Source organism: Gopherus evgoodei, chromosome 1, assembly GCF_007399415.2.
Source record: "Gopherus evgoodei ecotype Sinaloan lineage chromosome 1, rGopEvg1_v1.p, whole genome shotgun sequence".
In the NCBI taxonomy this organism is placed as follows: domain Eukaryota; kingdom Metazoa; phylum Chordata; order Testudines; family Testudinidae; genus Gopherus; species Gopherus evgoodei.
Genome location: NC_044322.1, coordinates 266,047,698 through 266,068,075, shown reverse-complemented (window position 1 = coordinate 266,068,075; position 20,378 = coordinate 266,047,698). Strand labels below are relative to the sequence as shown.

Below are 20,378 nucleotides of genomic sequence, written 5' to 3'. Positions count from 1 at the left end.
ACCAGATCCAGATGTCCTGATTTTATAGGGCCAGTCCCGATATTTGGGGCTTTGTCTTATATAGGCACCAGTTACCCTCATTTAGGGTGACCAGACAGCAAATGTGAAAAATCAGGACGGGGGGGGAGGGGAATAGGAGCCTCTATAAGATGCCCCAAAATTGGGGCTGTCCCTATAAAAGTGGGACATCTGCTCACCCTACCCCAACTCCCTGTTCTGATTTTTCACACATGCTATCTGGCTATCCCCAGCCCAGCCCTGTGCAACCATTCCAATCCTGGCTGCCTGCCGAGGAAGTGAGTTACTTTCACTTTCATTGCTCAGCAGGCAGCCAGACAACCCCCTCCCAGCACCTCATCCTGACAGAGGGGAGGGGGGAGAGAGGGGTGCTCTGTGTGGGGGAGGGAGAAAGGGGGGTGCTCCGTGGGGCAGAGGAGAGAAGAATGGACGTTATGGTGGACAACAAAGGATACTGGTGCCAGAGCCAGCAAGCTTGCCTCACTTCACACAGGGGGAAAGAGTCACACTCACAGGTGAGTTCCTTCCCCTACCCCATCCCAGAGACCTCAGCAGCCAATCCCCTCCCTCAGACTGTGCTGCATTTGGCTCTCTCTACGACCCAGCAGCCCTGCTCTTACATGCTCCACTGCTTCCCGTGATCATGGTATCTCCCCTGACAGGTATGTCTGTCCGGGCTCCCAGCAGAGTGGTGCCCCCAGACCTAGTGGTGCCCTAGGCGGCTGCCTGTTCTGCCTATGGCTAAGGACGGCCCTGCCCAACAACCACCGACCTGTATTTGACAAACCCCCATTTTTCAGCAGGAACTGTTTTGCAGGTGAAAACTTTCAGCCAGTTGTGATTCATTGGGATGCCGTAGCCAGTAGATGATGTACTGGTTGCATTATCAGTGTCTGCTGAGCAGCAAGGCAGACTGCAGGGTGCTGGGGAGGAAAGGGTGGCCCAGGGAGGGCAGCAACCTCCAGGACTCTCACTCTCGATCACACTGCAGAGCTCATGTGCGGGGCTGGGCAAGCTCTAGGGGGCACTAGGGCTCAGTCTTTACAGACCTGCAAGGGGTGGCCCACACAAGCAAACTGCCCCCACTCTGGGGCTGAATCCTGGCGAGCCCACCCCAGTGCCCACCGGTAGGGTGATCAGACAGCAAATGTGAAAAATCAGGACAGAGGGTGGGGGGTAGTAGGAGCCTATAAGAAAAAGACCCAAAAATCAGGACTGTCCCTATCAAATCAGGACATGATCTGGTCACCCTAGCCCCCAGCGTCCCCTTCCCTGCAGGGACCTATTGGCTGCAGAACCCCCTGCCACTGCGCTCTGCACAGCACGCACGCTGGCTCCCCGCACTGGGGCTCTGCCGGGATAGTCTCCTGCCACGCGCCGCCCTCACACCACACCACAGCGGGCTGGGCGACCCTCCCGACGGCTCAGCGCCGCGCTCGGCCGCTAGAGGGCGCTGCACAGCACCGCAGGGCTGGCGTAATGTAACGTTCCAGACTGAACGGATGAAGTGTGAGCCTCGGCGGGTCCCGTCCAACCTCTACTACTGCCCTCCCATTCGCTATATTTTCGCCTTCTGAAAGAGCCTGAGCCTCGGCGGCCCCCGTTGCACCGTGGCCGGTGGTGCCGTGCGGAAGTTGGAGCAGTGGACGGGGGGGGTGTGTGTGACACGGAGTCTACAGGCCGCCGCCATGAGCCGCAGCTACAACGATGAGCTGCAATACCTGGACAAGCTGAACAGGACCAGCTGGAGGATCAGGAAGGGCTTCGTGCCCAACATGAACGTGAGCTCCGGGGGGGGGCGGTCCTGGGCTCACGCTCCGCAGTGACCGACCGTTCAGCGCGCGCTCCTGCGCGCGGAGCCCGAGCGGGGGGTTGGGCTGCCCCGAGACTCCCTTCGCCCTGGGGCCGCTGGCGCCCCCGCGCCTTGAGGAGGGAGGCGGAGCCAGTGGCGGTGCGTGGCCTGTTGCTGTCCCGCGGCCTGAGCCTGGGACCAGACCCAGTGGCTGAGCTGGGCCGGGTGGGGCGCCCTGGTCAGGTGCTGCGTCGGCTCAGGCCAAAGGGGCACCTCGGCGATGCCTTTGCCCAGCAGCTCTCGGGGAAGCCTCTTCCCCAGCTGAGCGGCAGCCGAGGAGAAAGCCCCAAGGTGCTTGTTGAAAATAAAGCAAGTGGCTGCTGGGATCTGGCGGTGGAGGCCTCCTGGAGGCAGGCACAATTCTTCCCCCGACCCCAGAGAGCTCAGGTGCCACTGGAATTTTTTTTCTTCATCCTTACTTAACGATTCCCATAGAGTGTGAATCTGGCAATATTAAAATAAGAGAGAGCATCCTGGTGTGCCGGGCATAATGCTCCAAGGTATAATTCCAGAAGTACAAGTTAGGAGCTCACCTAGGCACCATCTGGACCACATATACACCACCTCTGTTCTCCCTCACATCTGTCTGCCTTTAGGGCCTAATACTACAGGTACTAATGCATATCAGCAGTTTTGTGCCTAAAGCTATATCTATTCTACAACCTATGTTGGCATAATTTATGTTGCTCAGGGTGTGAAAAAAACCTAACCGCTGAGCATCATAAGTTACTCTGACATAAATGCTCCTGTGCAGAGTGCTATGTCAGCAGGAGAGCTTCTCCTGCTGACATAGCTTCTGCCACTCGCAGAGGTGGTTTTATTATGCCGCTGGGAGAGCTCTCTCCCATTGGCATAGAGCATCTTCACCAGACACACTGCAGTGGCACAGTTGTATCGGTAGAGCTGTGCTGATGCAGCACTGTACGTATAGACATGGCCTAAGTGTTTGCAGGCTTAAGTGTTTAGATTGTAAACTTCTTGGAGCAAGGATTGTGTCTTTAGGAATTGCCTATCATGTCTTAAGCACTACCAAAAACCTAATAAAATACTATGCTTCTAAATAAACAATGGCAAGAAAATGACAAAAAAATACACTTTGTGATCTGTTAATTACCATTCATCTTGGCAGTTTTTGTTCTATAGTGTAGTCCTGCTAGTGGCAGTGAGTTTTTCTAAGACTAACAATTCATTATTTTGTCTCTTCCCCTTCTTGTGGTGTTTGCCTCTAGGTGGAAGGAGTGTTTTATGTAAATGAGCCGCTAGAGAAATTAATGTTTGAGGAGTTACGAAATGCCTGCAGAGGTGGAGGTAAGTACAGGAAGATCCCGTTCTCATTTGTTTTCATTAAATTTCAAACACTTGCTTCCCTTATTTCACTTCTTTCACCCTCACTTCCTAAAAAAGCTTCTGACCCTGAATTAATGTGGCTTGCATGCATCAAAGAAAACAGTGAAATTTTGTAGTGAAGGCTACTCTTATGTCCAGCCATGACATTATGCACTGCCTGTGTGCCTGACAACACTGCTATCCTGAAAATAGTGCTGCTGAAACATGTTGGCTTGCCAGTCCCGGTGACTGCAAGGTACTTAAGCAAGTTTAAAAAATAATTAATAAATTCTTGTGTTAAGAACTTTAGAAAATTGAAAATTAAAGGGATTTTAAAACATACTGCACTTTTCATAATTATATCCTTTTAGTTATTTCCTGTATTTCACTCAGAGGTGCCTATGAAAATAGACTTGTCAGTTAATTTCTGGTTCTCATGTGACAGCACAATGCAGGAAGGAAATCTTCAATATATAATAGAGAGGAAGCTAAAACAACAAACATGGGGATGTTTCTGTTGATCATAGGTTTTGTAACCTCTTTATATATAAATATAAACATAGGCCTAAATTGACTTGGCACTGTCCTCTGAAGGTTTCTACCTTCATGATATTGGTACAGCATGGACATCAAGAGTGCAAGCTTCCTGACAGTGCCTCCGCATTGACCTGGAATGCGGCAAGGATCACAGAGAGGGAAGAAAAGGGAGTTCATTCTCCATTCCCCTGTCAGTCCTTGGCTTATCTTTTGATATTTACCAACAAGAGTGCCAATTGTGGAGGTGGTTTGTGTTATGGCGACACCTGTGTACTGATGCCACTAGACTTATTTCATTGAGGTATGGTCTAATGAGGATTTTCAGAAATTATCCCACCTTTTTTTAATCTAGCACTCGTGGGAGCTCTGTTGTACACTGAACCAGCATTTTGAATTCCTTTATACAGGCCTAGATTATATGGCGGTAAAAATGTAGAGAGGTGGCCTATACCAGCAGTTTGATGCTAGCAACAGTCGAAGCTGCATTGATACTGGAGCCACAGTGGGAGAATTTCAGAAACTCTTCAGTGTAATGGAGCTGTAGCTCCCCAAGGTGCCAGGCATTTTCCACCAGATTGAAATGACTTTTGGTCACTACTGATCTGCCTAGATTTGAGTCAGCGACTTGACTGATATGGTAGCACTGTTCGTTAGCAAGTCCCTTGGATAAACTTTCAGTTTTCTTCTTTCAGGTGCTGGTGGATTCTTGCCAGCCATGAAACAGATTGGGAATGTGGCTGCACTACCTGGCATTATTCATGTGAGTGACTGCTCTGAAGAATTGTTCTCTCCCCTCCCCAATTGGTTGATGTTTTTGAAATGGTGGCCATGTTGGGAGCTAGAGTGCAGAATTTCGTTTCAAGAGAGCTGTGCATTTGGGACCCACCCCTGAAATCATGGCTTTCCTTTTGTATATGTATGGATTAAAGGTCAGCAGCTGTTATCTTGCTGGTACTCTCCCAAGGAAACAGTTACAGTGGAGATAATTGAAAAAGTAGATATGATAATCCAGCCCCCCTACCCTCCCGAGTCAGGACCTAGTAAACCTAGACCAGACCTAACAGGTGTTTGTGTAATTGCTCTTAAAAACCTCCAGTTAGGACAATTACATGTCCTCCTTTGGAAACTTGTTACAGTGTTTAACTATCCTTATGGTTAGAAAGTTTTTTTTTTTTTTTTTTTTCTAAAATCTCCCAAACTGCAGATTAAGTCAGTTATTTCTAGTCTTGCCTTCATGGGGCATGGAGAACAATTTACCACTATTTGCTTTATAACTGCCCTTCACGTATTTGAAGACTGTTATTAGCAACCCCTCCCCCCAGTCATCTTTTCTCAAAACTAAACATGCCTAGTTTTGGTGGGGAGATTAAGTAAACCTTTCCTGAGAAGTCAGACTTTGGAAATGTTTGATCATTTTTGCAGTAGCATTATGTTGGCTCATCAATTTGTGATCCATGATAATTCCCAAATCCTTTTCTGCAGTACTACTGGTCATTTATTCCCCATTTTATATTTGCACACTTGATTTTTTTTTCCTGTTCTAAGTGTACTACTTTATGGAATTTCATCTTCTTTTTTATTTCAGACCAATTCTTCAATTTGTCACGGCCATTTAGAATTCTAATATTGTCCTCCAAAGTGCTTGCAACCCCTCCCAGTTTGCTGTAATCTGCAAATTTTATAAGCATTCTCTCCACTCATTATCCAATTCTTTAATGAAAATCTTGAAAAGTACTAGACCCATGACAGACCCTTGCAGTGCCCCACTAGATACATCTTCCCAGTTTAACAATGAAACTTCGATAACTACCCAGTGAGTACAATCTTTCAACCAGTTGTTCAACCACTTTATAGTAACTTCATCTAGACCATATTTTCCTAATTTGCTTATGAGAATTCAACTGTGTCAAAAACCTTATTAAAATCAAGATATATCAGGTCTACTGCTCTCCCTTATCCACTATGCCAATAATCCTATCAAAGAAGGAAATTAGGTTCCTTTGGCGTGATTTGTTTGTGTCCATGCTGGCCATGATTTATTACTCTGTTATTCTTTAGGTTCTTATAAATTGATTTATTTTAATAATTTGTTCAAATATCTTCCCAGGTATTGAAGTTAGGTCAACTGATCTATAATTCCCTGGATCCTTACTGTTCCCCTTTGTAAAAATAGATACTATGTTTGCCAATCTCCAGTCCTCACCTCACCCATTCTCCATGAATTCTTGAAAATAATCACCAGTGGTTCCAAGACTGCTTCTGCTAGTTCCTTTACTACCCTAGGGGGAATTTTGTCAGACCTGACCAACTTGAATACATCTAAATTATCTAAATATCCTTGAACGTGTTCTTTCCTTGTTCTGGCTTGTGTCCCTTCCCCTTGTTGTTGATATTGTGTTAACCATCTGGTCACCATTTTAATTTTTTTTTTTCTTTGTAAAGACAAAAGCATTAAAACACCTCAGCCTTCTTGGTGTCATGTGTTAGTTCTCCTTCCCCACTAAATAGTGGACCTACATTTTCTTTGTCTGTCTTTTGCTTCTAATAAATTTAAGAAACTTCTATACATGATAGGGTGTGTCACTTTTCAGGAAGCTGAGAGTAAAGTGTGTTTGGAGGGGCTGAATTACTTTTTGTTTTTATTAACTGTCAATAAGCAACATGGTTTCATTTTTAATTGTTTTACATGGTAACTCAGCAAAAGCTCTAACTTGTTTTTTGCAATAAATTGCTGCCCTTGGGGTTATAAAAGTTCTTAAAGATGACATGTAAAGGAGAAGAATTGGGAATGCAGATTTTGTTTGTTTTGTGGCCTGTTCTTTAAAGTTGCTTTTCAGCTTATGTCTTACCACAGAAATGTCCATTCCAGACTTCTGTCTGTGTTAGAGGACTTCCTGGTTGTAAACCGAGCTTTCTTAGGACAGGGGAAAAGGTTGAATTCTTAATAAACAGCTTTTCTTCCCAATGCTTGTGTTTTAAATAAGTGTTTAAAACTGTTTGAACAATCTGACTAAAAATCACAACCCTTATCAATTAATTAGGTTCATTTCCATGAAAGCTGTGAAGTCATTCCTGGGAGACTCTATGGCGAAGTAGTACAGACACAATCTGAATTTCTAGTGTTGTTGGGGAGAGGAAGGGCAGGCCTCTTTTAGACATTATAAAATAAAGTATCTGCAAAAGGGCCTCTACCTCTTGGGTCGTTGTTGTTTTTTGTTTCACCCATTGGGATGAAGCACTTCCTTGGTTTGTGTGCAGTTATACAATTCAATATTGGAAAATGCTGTCTGTTTCCTGCTTGCCTCTTTCTTCATGGCTTTTTTTTTCTTTCCTTTGTTTGCAATTTGCTGGCATTTTGAGTGACTTTCTGCATGCTTAAACTTCTGTGCCTTTGAGTGTGGGCTTGTCATAAAATCCAGTTTAATTGAATGAGGCAGATGATTGCTTATCAGTTTAGATACCACAATTCAATTCAAAAGTTTTTTTCCTGTGTCCGTGCGGAATGTGGGAACTCTGAATCCAAGTAGATGACTGGTGTGTGGATCTGTGAACTGCCCCTGATGCTGTTACTGGTGACTAGTCTCACGTAAGCTTTACGTTGTGCCTGTCCATATGTGGAACAGAGTTGGATATAATTTAAAAGAAGTCTTTCCATTGCCCTTTTGAAATCTGATAAACTTTCTTTCAGAGATCTATTGGGCTTCCTGATGTACATTCTGGCTATGGGTTTGCCATTGGTAACATGGCAGCATTTGACATGAGTGACCTAGACGCAGTGGTGTCACCAGGTAAGAGTAATTTGAGTCTGACCTAATATACGTAGAGAAATGTCTTTGGTGATCTGAAATTCTTTCTTGAAATAGCTGTTTGAGATCCCCACATTTTTACAGTACAGAAGTAAAGTGAAATGTTTTCAATAGTGATCTGAAAAGTTTTTCTCTGTTAAGATACCAGTTCATGCATCCTAAGTTCTGTTTTTTCTGCAGGAGTTAATTACAACCAAAGCACCTAAATAGTGCAGGGAGCCTTGCTCTCTCCACGATGTTTTGGTTGTCTGTTCCCAACTTCTGAAGAGAGAGCCCAGAACCCCTGAACTTGGTTTTGGGCAGGTAAAAGAAGACTGATTTTTAACTCTAGTTTTAAAATGTTTGCCTGTTTATGTTAAGGATTTAGGATCTAAATAGTTTTGCCTCATTTTTTTTAAATAACTTTTCAGTTCACCTTATTAACCATTTGGAAACACCTCTGTGCTGTCAGATGCCAGCAGTTATTCTAAACTATGTATGGGAGCACAGAAATTGCCATAATGGACCAGACCCCAAGTCCATCTAGTCCAGTATCTTGCTCTGGCACTGGTCAGCACCAGATGTTTCAGAGGAAGGCTTTAGAACCCTGTAATAGATAGATTTAGAATAATCTGCCCTCTAAATAGGTCTCATCCTGATCTCTAATAGTTAGATACTGGCTCTAAAGCAAGATTAGTATGCTTTCCAAAAATTTTGTCATTAATTATCTCTGGATATTCTTGACATCTATATAAACAACCAATCCATTTTTGAATCTTAAGTTCTTGGCCTCAGCTGTTCCTGTGGTACCAAGTTCCAGAGTTATTTTCTCACACAATGTGTGAATTTCCTTTTATCAGTGTTGAATTTCCCAGCTTTTAATTCCATTTCCCTTGCTCTTGTGCTTTGAGACAAGGAGAAGAGAAGTTCCCAATCTATCTTGTTTTAGGCCAGTCATTATTTCATGACCTCTTATTTGTCTCCTTTCTAGATAAATAATGCCATCGCTTTTGTGAGTTTCTCCACGTCCTTGAAAATTCTCACCACTCTTCTCTAATCCCACTGTAATAGTGAAATAATGCCATCGCTTTTGTGAGTTTCTCCACGTCCTTGAAAATTCTCACCACTCTTCTCTAATCCCACTGTAATAGTGAAATAATGCCATCGCTTTTGTGAGTTTCTCCACGTCCTTGAAAATTCTCATCACTCTTCTCTAATCCCACTGTAATAGTGAAATAATGCCATCGCTTTTGTGAGTTTCTCCACGTCCTTGAAAATTCTCATCACTCTTCTCTAATCCCACTGTAATAGTGAAATAAAGTATCACTTAACATAAACACTCTTGGGTCACATTTTACTGCCAAAACGTGACAGCAGGGAGAGCTTGCTCTTTATCTTCCAGAGAACATTTTTTGCACTAATTTAAAAGCCTGCTACCTTAAATACAAAGATCTTCTTTTTTTTTTTTTTCTCAAATAACTTAAATTAGAAATGGAAAAGGCAGTGTTGAGTAGGGTAGAAAATCAGTGTATTTTAATTGTAATGTGCTTGTTGGGTAGTTTGGATAGGCATTTCTATATTAATTACAGGAGCAACTTTACAAGTTAAGAATTTTGTGGGAGACTGTGTTTTTTGTATCCATGATTTAGCACAGTATCCAGAGATGGGGAGTACTCCTGTAGCACTGAGTGAAGGTGTTGTGGATATGGAATACTTTTCATTAACAGTAGTGTCAGATTTGACCTATTTGGGGATTGCATTGTCAACTTGCCAGGGGCCTACAGACTGCTTGGAAATTCACTAAAATGAAGCAGATTGCAGCTGTCCTCCCATTTAATATGATGGTAGGACTGATGAAGACTTCAGATCCTAGTATGCAAAACTTTCTCTGCCAGGAAGCACATCAAGGTTAAAGATGAACGTGGCCAAATGCTGCTGTGTAGCACTCTGTGGCCCACAACTGAGCAGCCCCATCTATTAACTTTGTGTGTTTTTTGTTTTTATACCTTCAGGTGGTGTCGGGTTTGACATCAACTGTGGTGTCCGATTGCTGCGTACAAATCTGGATGAAAGTGATGTCCAACCCGTGAAGGAACAGCTCGCCCAAGCCATGTTTGACCATATTCCAGTTGGCGTGGGCTCCAAGGGTGTCATCCCCATGAATGCCAAGTAAGTAAATGACTTCGTGTGCACTTCTGGGGGATGGGCAATGTCTGGCCTTTGTTTTGATAAGGGATTTGCAGGTGAGAGCTGGAAGGAGGTGGAAAGAAACTTCCTGGCTCATTCCTTTCCCCCTACACATACAGCTAGAAATAATAGTACAAAGCCATCTAGGAGTCAGAGGATTAATTAAGGGTGGTTTAAAGGTTCTGTTCTCCTAATGGAGGGTTTCTTTAATTGTATAGGTCAGGGGTCAGCAACCTATGGCACGTATGCCAAAGGCAGCACACAAGCTGATTTTCAGTGGCACTCTGCTGCTGGCCTGGGGTTCTGTCCACAGGCCCTGCTCAGCCTGGCCTGCCTGCCTGGATGGATGGATGGCTGCTGGCCCCGCTCAGGTCGCTGCCAGTCTGGGGTTCCATCTGCTGACCTCTGTAAATGTAAAATGTATGACTGGCACACAAAACATTAAATTACAGTGAATAAATGAAGACTTGGCACACCACTTCTGAAAGGTTGCCGACCCCGGTATTGATAGATGTTGCCCTGATACGGGACAGGGGAAGCAATGAAGTTGCAAGTGGCTTTATTCACAAATTTTGTCTCTGTGGAACTGGCTTTTGGATTGTCAGCAAAGAGTTGAGTGAACTCATGGGCTTTTCACTGTTTCAGACATGGATGTGAACCCTTGGATCACATGTAAGGTTAACTTTGCTATTACTTACTTAAGAGTTGAGGAAAGTGTCTTGATGGTTGCAGGGACTTGGAGGAGGCCCTGGAGATGGGTGTGGACTGGTCTCTCCGGGAAGGCTATGCCTGGGCAGAGGACAAGGAGCACTGTGAGGAGTATGGAAGGATGCTGCAGGCTGATCCCAATAAGGTCTCGTCAAGAGCTAAGAAAAGAGGTTTGCCTCAGGTAATGTTACCTGTAAGGTGGTTGTACAAACTTTGAGGTTTAAAACAACAGGAAGAAAAACTTAGCTTATTCATTTCTGTAACTCATGCCCTGTGTTTATATAGGCTTTGACTAGCCTTGCTTTGGGAGGGGTTATGATTTTGAATCTGTTTTCTGACAGAGCTAGAATAAGGGGAAACAAATTACAGTGAGAACTGTAACTTAATTCTTACCTATATATAAAATTGCCCTCCCATCTGTCGTTAAACAGCTGGCCCTAACTGTTTGAATTCATCACTACTAGCACTTGTCAACCTTTTAGGATTGGTAGCTTTTCTAGATTTTTTTTTTTTCTGGTTACATTGACTTAAATTGTCTGAGCCAACGATGTATTTTTAAAAAAAAACAACAAAAAACAAACCTTGAACGTGTCCTGTGACTTAGTTCTAAAATTCTGGCCTGCCGTGCAAGAGAACTGTATTTAACTTCCATTGCCTGGGTTGGTAATGCTGGCTAGAGTAGAGATCATACCATTGCTATAATTTAAGAGCTGCTTCCTCCAACTCTCTTGGGCATTATTAATGAGAATATATTGCAATTCCATAGCATTTTAATCTTTAAAGAATTTTGCAAGCATTTAACCTTCATGTAATTACCTGTGGAGCAGGTAGTAATCTGTTTCACATAGTTCAGTGAATTTCCCAAATGTACAGAGTTGGTGTCAAAACCAGGATTAGCAGTTGGGAGATTCTGGCTCCCAGTCCTATGCTCAGACCACATCTCCATCATTGATGACTGACTTCTCCAGGAATGTGGCTTTAAAAAAATCCACCTGTTTGTTGTATTTATGAACTTTTTGGTCATGTCTACGCTACCACTTATGTTAGCAAAACTTATCTTGCTCTCGGGTGTGGAAAAAAAACACACCCCATACTGGCATAAGTGGTAGTGTACGCAGCACTATGTTGGCATTAGAGGTTTAGCTGCCGATATAGCTACTGCCAGTTGTTGAGGTTGGTTTAATTATGTCAATGGGAGAACTCTCTCCTATTTGCATAGAGCAGTTACATGCTGTCATAGTATAATTCCCAAATCTGAACCTTAGCATCCAAAATATGGGTACTAGCATGAATTCCCTTAAGCTTAATTACCAGCTTAGATCCTGTAGTGCTGCCACCAATCAGGACTTAGAGTAGAGCGCCTGATAGACTCTGGTCTCCCCCAAAACCTTCCCTGGGGACCCCAAGTCCCAAATTCCTTGAGTCTCACAACAAAGGGGAATAAACCATTTCCCTTCCCCCTCCTTTCTTCCTCCCAGCTCTTTCCCGCCCTGGGTACACTAAGAGATCACCGTGATTCAACTCCTTGAATCACCACACAGAGAGGAATGATACCTTCCCCCAGAGGCAATCCAGATTCAAGTTCCGTGAATCTAAAACAAAGGAATTCCCCCTTCTCCCCTCCCTCCCTGTTAGGTACAGACTCAATTCCCTTGAGCCTCAACAAGGAGAAAAAATCATACAGATCTTAAAAGCAAAACTTTTAATAAAAAGAAAGACCTTTTACTTTTTTCTATCTCTGCAATTTAGACGGTAAAAAGTTACAGGGTCTGTCAGCTTATAGAAACTAAAAAGAAGCCTCCCCCCAGCAAATACAATTTAAAATACTTCCAGCAAACTACACAATTGCAAATAAAGGAAAAGAAATAAAAAGACTATACCGCCTTTCTACCTTTGTACTCACAAAATGGGAATAGAAGATTAGAGAGCCTGTAGGTACGTGCGGTCACTCTCAGAGTCCAGAGAGAACAAAGCCAAAGCCAAACCCAAAAACACACACGCAGGCTTCCTTCCACCGAGATTTGAAAGTATCTTGTCTCCTGATTGGTCCTCTGCTCAGGTGTTGCAGGTCACTGTTTGTTAACCCTTTACAGGTGAAAGAGGCATTAACCCTTAGCTATCTGTTTGACACATGCGAGATCTTACAGTGGCACAGCTGCATTGCTACAGCTGTGCCGCTGTAAACTCTAGTGTAGACATTGCCGCAGCCTTATTACTAAGGCTATGTAAAGGCAGCTTCTTTTTACTATCTGTGTTTTAGAATCTATTCCTTCCTTTTAAGTATTCCTCAGTGTGTTTGCTGAAAGTGACAGCACTACTGCCACTTTCTAACCACATTCTATTACAATTCACCGTATTGCACATAAACCCATGACTCTTCATTCATAATCCCCTCCAAAGGAGACAGCCATACCTCTGTTTCCAAAGGCTCACTTTTTGTCTAGTGTCTAATCAGTAGATGGCTAAGATATGTTGTTGTACTTGGCAGCTGGGGACCCTGGGAGCAGGAAACCATTATGCTGAGATCCAAGTGGTGGATGACATTTATAACGAGTATGCTGCCAGGAAGATGGGCATTGATCACAAGGGACAAGTGTGTGTAATGATCCACAGCGGCAGCAGAGGCCTGGGCCATCAAGTAGCTACAGGTATATTCTGTGATAAGATTACTTTTGTAAGAGCTGAAGTAAGATAAAATCTCTTCAGAATAGTCTGCTGCTCACAATAAACCCTATTAATCAGTCAAGTTCCTTAGAATATATGCAGTACTTATATTGTGCTTTAAAAACAATGAGTTAATCCTTAAAGAGCCCTTATGAGGTAGGTAATTATCTCCATTTGAGATTGTGGGGGAATGGGACAGATATCTAGATTGTGAGCTCTCTATGGCAGAAGCTGTCTGTCTTTCTTTGTCTGTATTTGCTTAGTACAGTGAGGGCTTGTCTACATCAGAAAGTTGCAGCGCTGGTGAGGGAGTTACAGCGCTGCAACTTTGAAGGTGTACACATCTGCAGGGCACCACCAGCGCTGCAACTCCCTGTTTGCAGCGCTGGCCGTACTCCCGTTTTGTCTCGGGTGTAGAGGATCCAGCGCTGGTGATCCAGCGCTGGTAATCCAATGTAGACAGTTACCAGCGCTTTTCTTGACCTCCGTGGAAGGAGGAAGCCTCTGGTAATCAAGCTGGTTTCCTTTCCCGGTTTGCTCTCTCGGTCCCGGAGCCACCCAGCAAACCGCAGGGAAGGAGACCTGCTTGCTCGGGGTTCCGGGACCGAGAGAGCAAACCGGGAAAGGAGACCAGCTTCGCCGCGGTTTGCTCTCGCGTTCCCGGAGCCAGCCAGCAAACCGCAGGGAAGGAGACCTGCTTGCTCGGGGTTCCGGGACCGAGAGAGCAAACCGGGAACGCCGCGGTTTGCTCTCTCGGTCCCGGAGCCACCCAGCAAACCGCGGGGAAGGAGACCTGCTTGCTCGGGGTTCCGGGACCGAGAGAGCAAACCGGGAAAGGAAACCAGCTTCGCCGCGGTTTGCTCTCTCGGTCCCGGAACCCCGAGCAAGCAGGTCTCCTTCCCCGCGGTTTGCTGGGTGGCTCCGGGACCGAGAGAGCAAACCGCGGCGTTCCCGGTTTGCTCTCTCGGTCCCGGAACCCCGAGCAAGCAGGTCTCCTTCCCTGCAGTTTGCTGGGTGGCTCCGGGACCGAGAGAGCAAACCGCGGCGTTCCCGGTTTGCGCTCTCGGTCCCGGAACCCCGAGCAAGCAGGTCTCCTTCCCTGCGGTTTGCTGGCTGGCTCCGGGACCGAGAGAGCAAACCGCGGCGAAGCTGGTTTCCTTTCCCGGTTTGCTCTCTCGTCCCGGAACCCCCCTTGAAGCCGCCCAACAGCGCTGCAGTGTGGCCACATCTAACACCACTTGCAGCGCTGGTTGCTGTAAGTGTGGCCACTCTGCAGCGCTGGCCCTATACAGCTGTACTAATACAGCTGTAACAACCAGCGCTGCAAAATTTTAGATGTAGACATGGCCTGAGACTCTAATCCTTGGTTGGGATCCCTAGGCACTATTGCAATAGAAATAAGAGGAAAAGGAAAGAGGTGGTAACTTTCCAGAGATCACAGACAAAGTCGGTGTTAGAGCTGTGTTTAGAATATCAGTTCTCCACTGAGTGCTGTGCTCAGACCTCTAAACCATACTCCTAGAACTTTAACTGTACCTCTTAAGTAGTTAAAACACGTGCTCCTTAGAGCATGTCTTTTCTCCCAGGCACCTAGTTCCATCACTTTCACTCTGAAGGTGGTACTGTGGGGCCCCTGTGTACCAACAACTGAAGTCGTCATTCCACACATTCGCTTCTAATTTTAAAAGGAAGTTGAAGGTTCAACCACCTTCTGGTACCTCTGAGGGGGGAGCGGTGTTTTGTGCCCGTGAATCCAGATCTAAAGTCTTTCAAGGTAGAGGTGACAGGCTGGTTGTATTGTTTGTTTTTCCCCAGATGCTTTAGTGGCTATGGAGAAAGCCATGAAACGGGACAAGATCATAGTTAATGATCGCCAGTTGGCATGCGCCAGAATTGCCTCCCCAGAGGGACAGGACTACCTAAAGGGAATGGCAGCAGCTGGGAACTATGCATGGGTCAACCGCTCTTCCATGACTTTCCTAACCAGACAGGTAGGAGCAGAGCTTCTGTTCTGCTGCAAGTATTTAGGTTCTTCTAAAGGTCCCAGGAACAAGGTGGTAAACATTTTGAGCCAGGATGATGAGCTGCTGGGTGAAGCTTGTACTTTTCTGCTGCCTGTGCTGTATCAACCTCTTGGTTTAAGAGAACTCTTCAGTCACAAGAGCAATCAGTCCAATACCTTTTTACCAGCAGAAAAGTCTCACTGGGTTACATCTGGGCTACATCTAAAAGATGTAGAATAACACGTCTTAACATTTCTTCTTCTGCCCGTTTTGAGAGGGTAAAATTTTCAGCAGTGCCAATGCTCGATTTTCAAAAGCTAAGTTCTGAAGTCTCTATTGTTACCCTCAAACTGGCAGAAGAGGAAATATTAAGGCATGGTGTTTCACAGCTTTTTTTTTTATTGATCTCTGGTGTTTTTAAGTCTTTCTTTTTGATTTCTAATACTTCTAGAAGGATCCATCCTGCCAGTGAACAGATAATCGGTCCAATTCGGTTGTAGAGTAAATTTTGCACAGCTCAATTGACTTCAGTGCAGTTGCATTCACTTATGCCAGGGCTACATTTGGCCCAGTGTTTGTAGAACCAGGGAGGCTGAACTGAAAGTGTTGCCTTACCTGTCACTTCATCTAGTTGCAGTGGTCTGTTTTCTGACACACAGTTTCCCATGACAGGCCATTTTCAAATGAGTCTGCTACCTTTAACCCCTAAAAATCAGAGAGAGAGCTTCAAGGCTTCTGTAGCTGTGAGAGATTGCTCCTGTGTGTTACATCCAAACTTTTTCCCTTAGGCCTTTGCTAAAGTCTTCAACACAACCCCTGATGATCTAGATCTTCATGTCATCTATGATGTGTCTCATAACATTGCCAAAGTGGAGCAGCATGTGGTGGATGGAAAAGAGCGGACCCTGCTGGTGCACAGAAAGGGATCGACCAGGGCTTTTCCTCCTCATCATCCTCTCATTGCTGTTGATTACCAAGTACGGGTAACTTTAGAGGGAGGTGGAGGCAGGGGAGGGGGTTTCAGATGAATAGGAGGGTTTCTGTATTACTAACAGGAAGATTTGAAATGTTTCAGTTCAAATAGGATAGCAAATTAATTAATTATATTGGAACACTTGTCAGTGTCAGCCATCCTCCTCAAGCTTGTGTTGAAACTTCTGGACACTTCCTGATTCACCTTTCTTCCCCAGCCTACAATTACCTGCATGATCTTCCCACATCCTAACCCCCAATTTCATGAACATTCATGGCCCACCATAAAATTTCCATACCCAGCTGTGGCCCTCAGGCCAAAAAGTTCACCTACCCCTGCCTTAGGGGAAACTGTGTCTGTTTACCTGGCCTCCTCATGATGATGAGCATTGTTATACACTGCCTGCGTTTTCCAGTCCATCTAGTGACTCGGGAGTCCTGGGTACACAGCCAGAGGCTTGCCAGCACCCCTTCATGGATATGTGATCCTGAATTCATTTGATGGTGCCCTGGTCCCTTTATATTGTTTATGGAACAAAACTGTCTTAAATCTTGAGTGATTTTGATCTTAAATTGGGATTACTTTTTTTGTTTTGTGCCCCTAGCTGACTGGTCAGCCAGTACTGATTGGTGGGACAATGGGAACCTGTAGCTATGTTCTTACTGGTACTGAACAAGGCATGACCGAGACCTTTGGAACCACATGCCATGGAGCTGTAAGTACAAAAGACAGTTAAAGAAGGAATTGTGATGGGATATCCAAAAAACAGCTGCTCAGGGGACAGCCAGTGTGCTGTTACACTTGTGGGTAGGGGAGATAAGATTCCCAGATTTCTAGCCTATGGAGTGCTGCAAATGGTGTGCCTTGTGTACAATTGATGCCTCTTTCTCTGGCTAACACTACATTTCCTTGCCTACAAAAAGGGTTGGTGTGGTGGACAGAGCCCCACCACCAAACAATAAGAGCCCAGAACTAAGAATTGGAATGGAAGCCTTGAGGATGCCCATGCAAAGCACTTCCCTTGGTGGAAGGAGGTGCGGCGAGGGCTTCTTTAACAGTGGAAAGAAATGGTTGCAGCTTCCTCACCCAGTTAAAGACCAGATTGTGGATACTGACTACCTAGCAGTTTGGTTGAAGAGAGACCCAGTGGTGAGCTGGAGCCGGTTCGCACCGATTCACAAGAACTGGTTGTTAAATTTAGAAACCAGTGTAGAACTGGTTGCTAAAGGGGTGGCCCAGCTTCCCCAGGGGGGCAATTTAAAGGGCATTGGGCTCCCAGCAGGGGCTGGAGACCCAGGCCCTTTAAATTGCCACCAGAGCCCCACTGCTGGAGTCCTGGGGTAGGGCTGTGGGGTTCTGGGGGCTATTTTAAAAAGTCTGGGGCTCTTGCTGCTCCTACCACCTCGGCCCTTTAAATAACAGCGAGAGCTCGGCTACTACTGCAGGGCTCTGGCGGCTATTTAAAGGACCTGGGTGGTAGAAGCAGGGGAGCCCTGGCCCTTTAAATAGCCCCCAGAGCCCTGGGATAAGTGGGGGGCCTCCAGGGGCTCTTTAAATGGCCAGAGCTCTAGCTGCCTCTGCCACCCCAGTCCTTTTAAATAGCTGCCGGAGCCCCACCGCTTCCCCAGGGTTCCGGCAGCTATTTAAAGGACCGGGGTGTTAGAAGCAGGGAAGCCCTAGTCCTTTAAATAGCCCCTGGAGCTGCTGCTGCTACCCTGGTTTGGGAGGAGAAACTTGCGGGTTCTGAGCGGAGCAATCAGGGGCAGGATGTGGGTTGGGGTCAGATGACTGGGTGTGGGGAGGTGGGGGAGAGACAGGCATGTGGGGCTTGTACGGTACTCACTCTGCAGTTCCCTACTGGGTCTTCGGCAGCAGGTCCTTAACTTGCTCAGAGTGAAGGACCTGCCGCCGAAAACCCACAATGAGTGAAGAGACACACTCCCGCCGCAAAAGTGCCGCCGAGAACCCAATAGGGAACCGGTTCTTAAGATTTTGGGAGCTCATCACTGGAGAGACCTACAGGAATCCTAGATACCTGCATGCTGTGGATTGTTGTGCATGTAGTGATCCCTAACAACGCTTCAGGGTGTGCTATTAATTATGCAGGGACCCCAGAAAACCTATTAATTTTACTGCTGTCTCCTGTTTCTCAGCTCTCCTGAGGCATGTAATCTTTGCATCAAACTGAATATTTTGCTACTTGGGGTTTGTGTACATAGCACCAGAAATCCCCAAAAGTAAACCTCAAGTAAGACATTCTGGATGTTCTATCCCTTCAAGTCTCTGGTTAGTTTAAGTATAAAATTTGTTCATGATTACTTCTGCAAATGCTGTCTTGCCTGGAATGAAACACCTAGGTGTGTGATTTTTATTTCTACTGTCTGTTGGTCTTAGTAATGCAACTCTTACTTCTTGTGGTAACTACAAAACAAAGTGAAATAATCTAACCCTATTGTTTAGGGTCGTGCATTGTCCCGAGCGAAATCTCGACGAAACTTGGACTTCCAGGATGTATTGGACAAGCTGGCTGACATGGGGATCGCAATCCGTGTTGCTTCCCCCAAGCTGGTCATGGAAGAAGTAAGTTTTTTAAACTTCTGATTGGATGTGTACTCTGATAGACAGCAAATTGTCCACTGGGGCATTAGAGGAGCCACTCTTGCATTCCTGATGGAAGCTGTCAAATTCTCCAGGTGTCACGTGAAGAGTCTGCATTCAAAACCAGCCCAATCTAGTCCTTTGCCCAAATGATGATGGCATCAGGGGAAAACTCCATGGAGTTTTTCCCTGATGATTCCAGACACTAATAGGACTGTGAAAATTAATCTTTATAGGCTGCCTCTTTCTGGAAGGAAGTTGGAGTGGCTTGTTCCATGGCGCAGGCACCTGGTGTCCTCTCTCCTGCTGCTGAGTCCAGTATGGTGACTAGTTCAGTTCCTGAATATCTTCAAAATAGCTTGATTCCTCTTCCCAGAATAAGACAAACTTGCTGTGTCCTTCAAGTGGTTCACTAATCTTTTAGCTGTGTAAAAATAACTAGGGGGAACTTACTCATTGAGGAACTATTTTAACAGAGTAGAAAGGTAAAGCAAGAGACATATCTAACTGTCTCTCTCTTTTTAGGCACCAGAATCCTATAAGAATGTGACAGATGTGGTTAACACCTGCCATGCTGCTGGCATCAGCAAGAAAGCTATTAAATTGAGACCTATTGCTGTTATTAAAGGCTAGGAACTGACTGAGGCCTTCAGAAATCACTGGCATAGCAATGCCTTCCACGGAACAGACTAAAATTGTCGTCGTCATCATCTTTCATACCTCTTGACTGCAGAGTGCTCAGATAGTACACTCCCTATTCTGGAAATACGACTGGGCGAGGCGTCTCAAAAGTAACTTCTTTTTTTTTTGTTTTTGTTTTGTTACGGTGCTCTTTAGCATACAGAAGGGGTAAACAAACCAATGCTGTTGCCTTATGTATAATGATCCCACAAATGCATGGAATTCCATTAGTGGAACTGCAGACCTGGCTCAACCAGACTATCACTAATAAGCCTGCAGATGGCAGTACACCCTTCATCAGCCACCCTTCATCAGCCAATTTAATATATAACCCTTACCCAACTCACTGTGCACCCAAGTGACAAGAGCTCCTGATGCCAGCTGAAGTCCTCTAGCAGGTCACATTCAGAACTAGCAGTGGGAAGATGCTCTGTTTGCAAACACTAGTCTATACCGTGTAGACATACGGTAGTGGTAGTTATGTAACACATGATGAGTAGGGAGTGGTCTTAACCCTAACAAAAAGCATGAGAGAGACTAACCAGGGTTCAGTCACAGCCCCTATAATTAAAACATGACCCTGGGGTGTACTGATTCCTTTGATATTCATAGTTCTTCCACAAGGGCTGATGGGAATTCTAGTGCTATCGGGTATGTTATTGAAAAGGTCAAATGTTACCTTGCACATGGTGTGACCTAACAACTGACAGATGTACTTAGCATAAGACTTGAAAGGTCTGCAACTGTAATTGGATCTGCTGGCGCAGCTCTCTCCAGTGGGGTTCTGTGTGGATGACTTAGTGGATTGCGATGCAGGATCATGACTGAAAATAAGTATGATCTGAGACTGACAGATTAGCCCTTTATTTTTGTTTTCCGTTTAGTAATTGAGACTTGGGAGGCAAATCACCAAAACTGGTGAATTTCTGGGAACTTGGAACTTCTAAATAAAATGGGAAAACACAAAATCACTGCAGTGTGCGTGGTTTCCTTATTGTGTTGCTGAACCTGCTGATCATTAAAAAGAAAGTGTTTTATACTGTGGT

The 20,378-nt window shown here is 45.2% G+C and overlaps 1 protein-coding gene across 1 annotated transcript; it reads left to right on the top strand.

Annotated features, from left to right (window-relative positions):
* The first annotated feature begins 1,531 nt into the window (after positions 1 to 1,531).
* Positions 1,532 to 20,303, top strand: RTCB (RNA 2',3'-cyclic phosphate and 5'-OH ligase). Its single transcript, XM_030545214.1, has 12 exons — positions 1,532 to 1,799; positions 3,100 to 3,178; positions 4,426 to 4,493; positions 7,422 to 7,521; positions 9,531 to 9,687; positions 10,438 to 10,594; positions 12,902 to 13,061; positions 14,893 to 15,068; positions 15,869 to 16,057; positions 16,658 to 16,768; positions 18,514 to 18,633; positions 19,177 to 20,303. The coding sequence occupies exons 1-12, from the start codon at positions 1,707 to 1,709 to the stop codon at positions 19,282 to 19,284; spliced, it is 1,518 nt and encodes a 505-aa protein (XP_030401074.1). The 5' UTR covers positions 1,532 to 1,706; the 3' UTR covers positions 19,285 to 20,303.
* Positions 20,304 to 20,378: the final 75 nt, after the last annotated feature.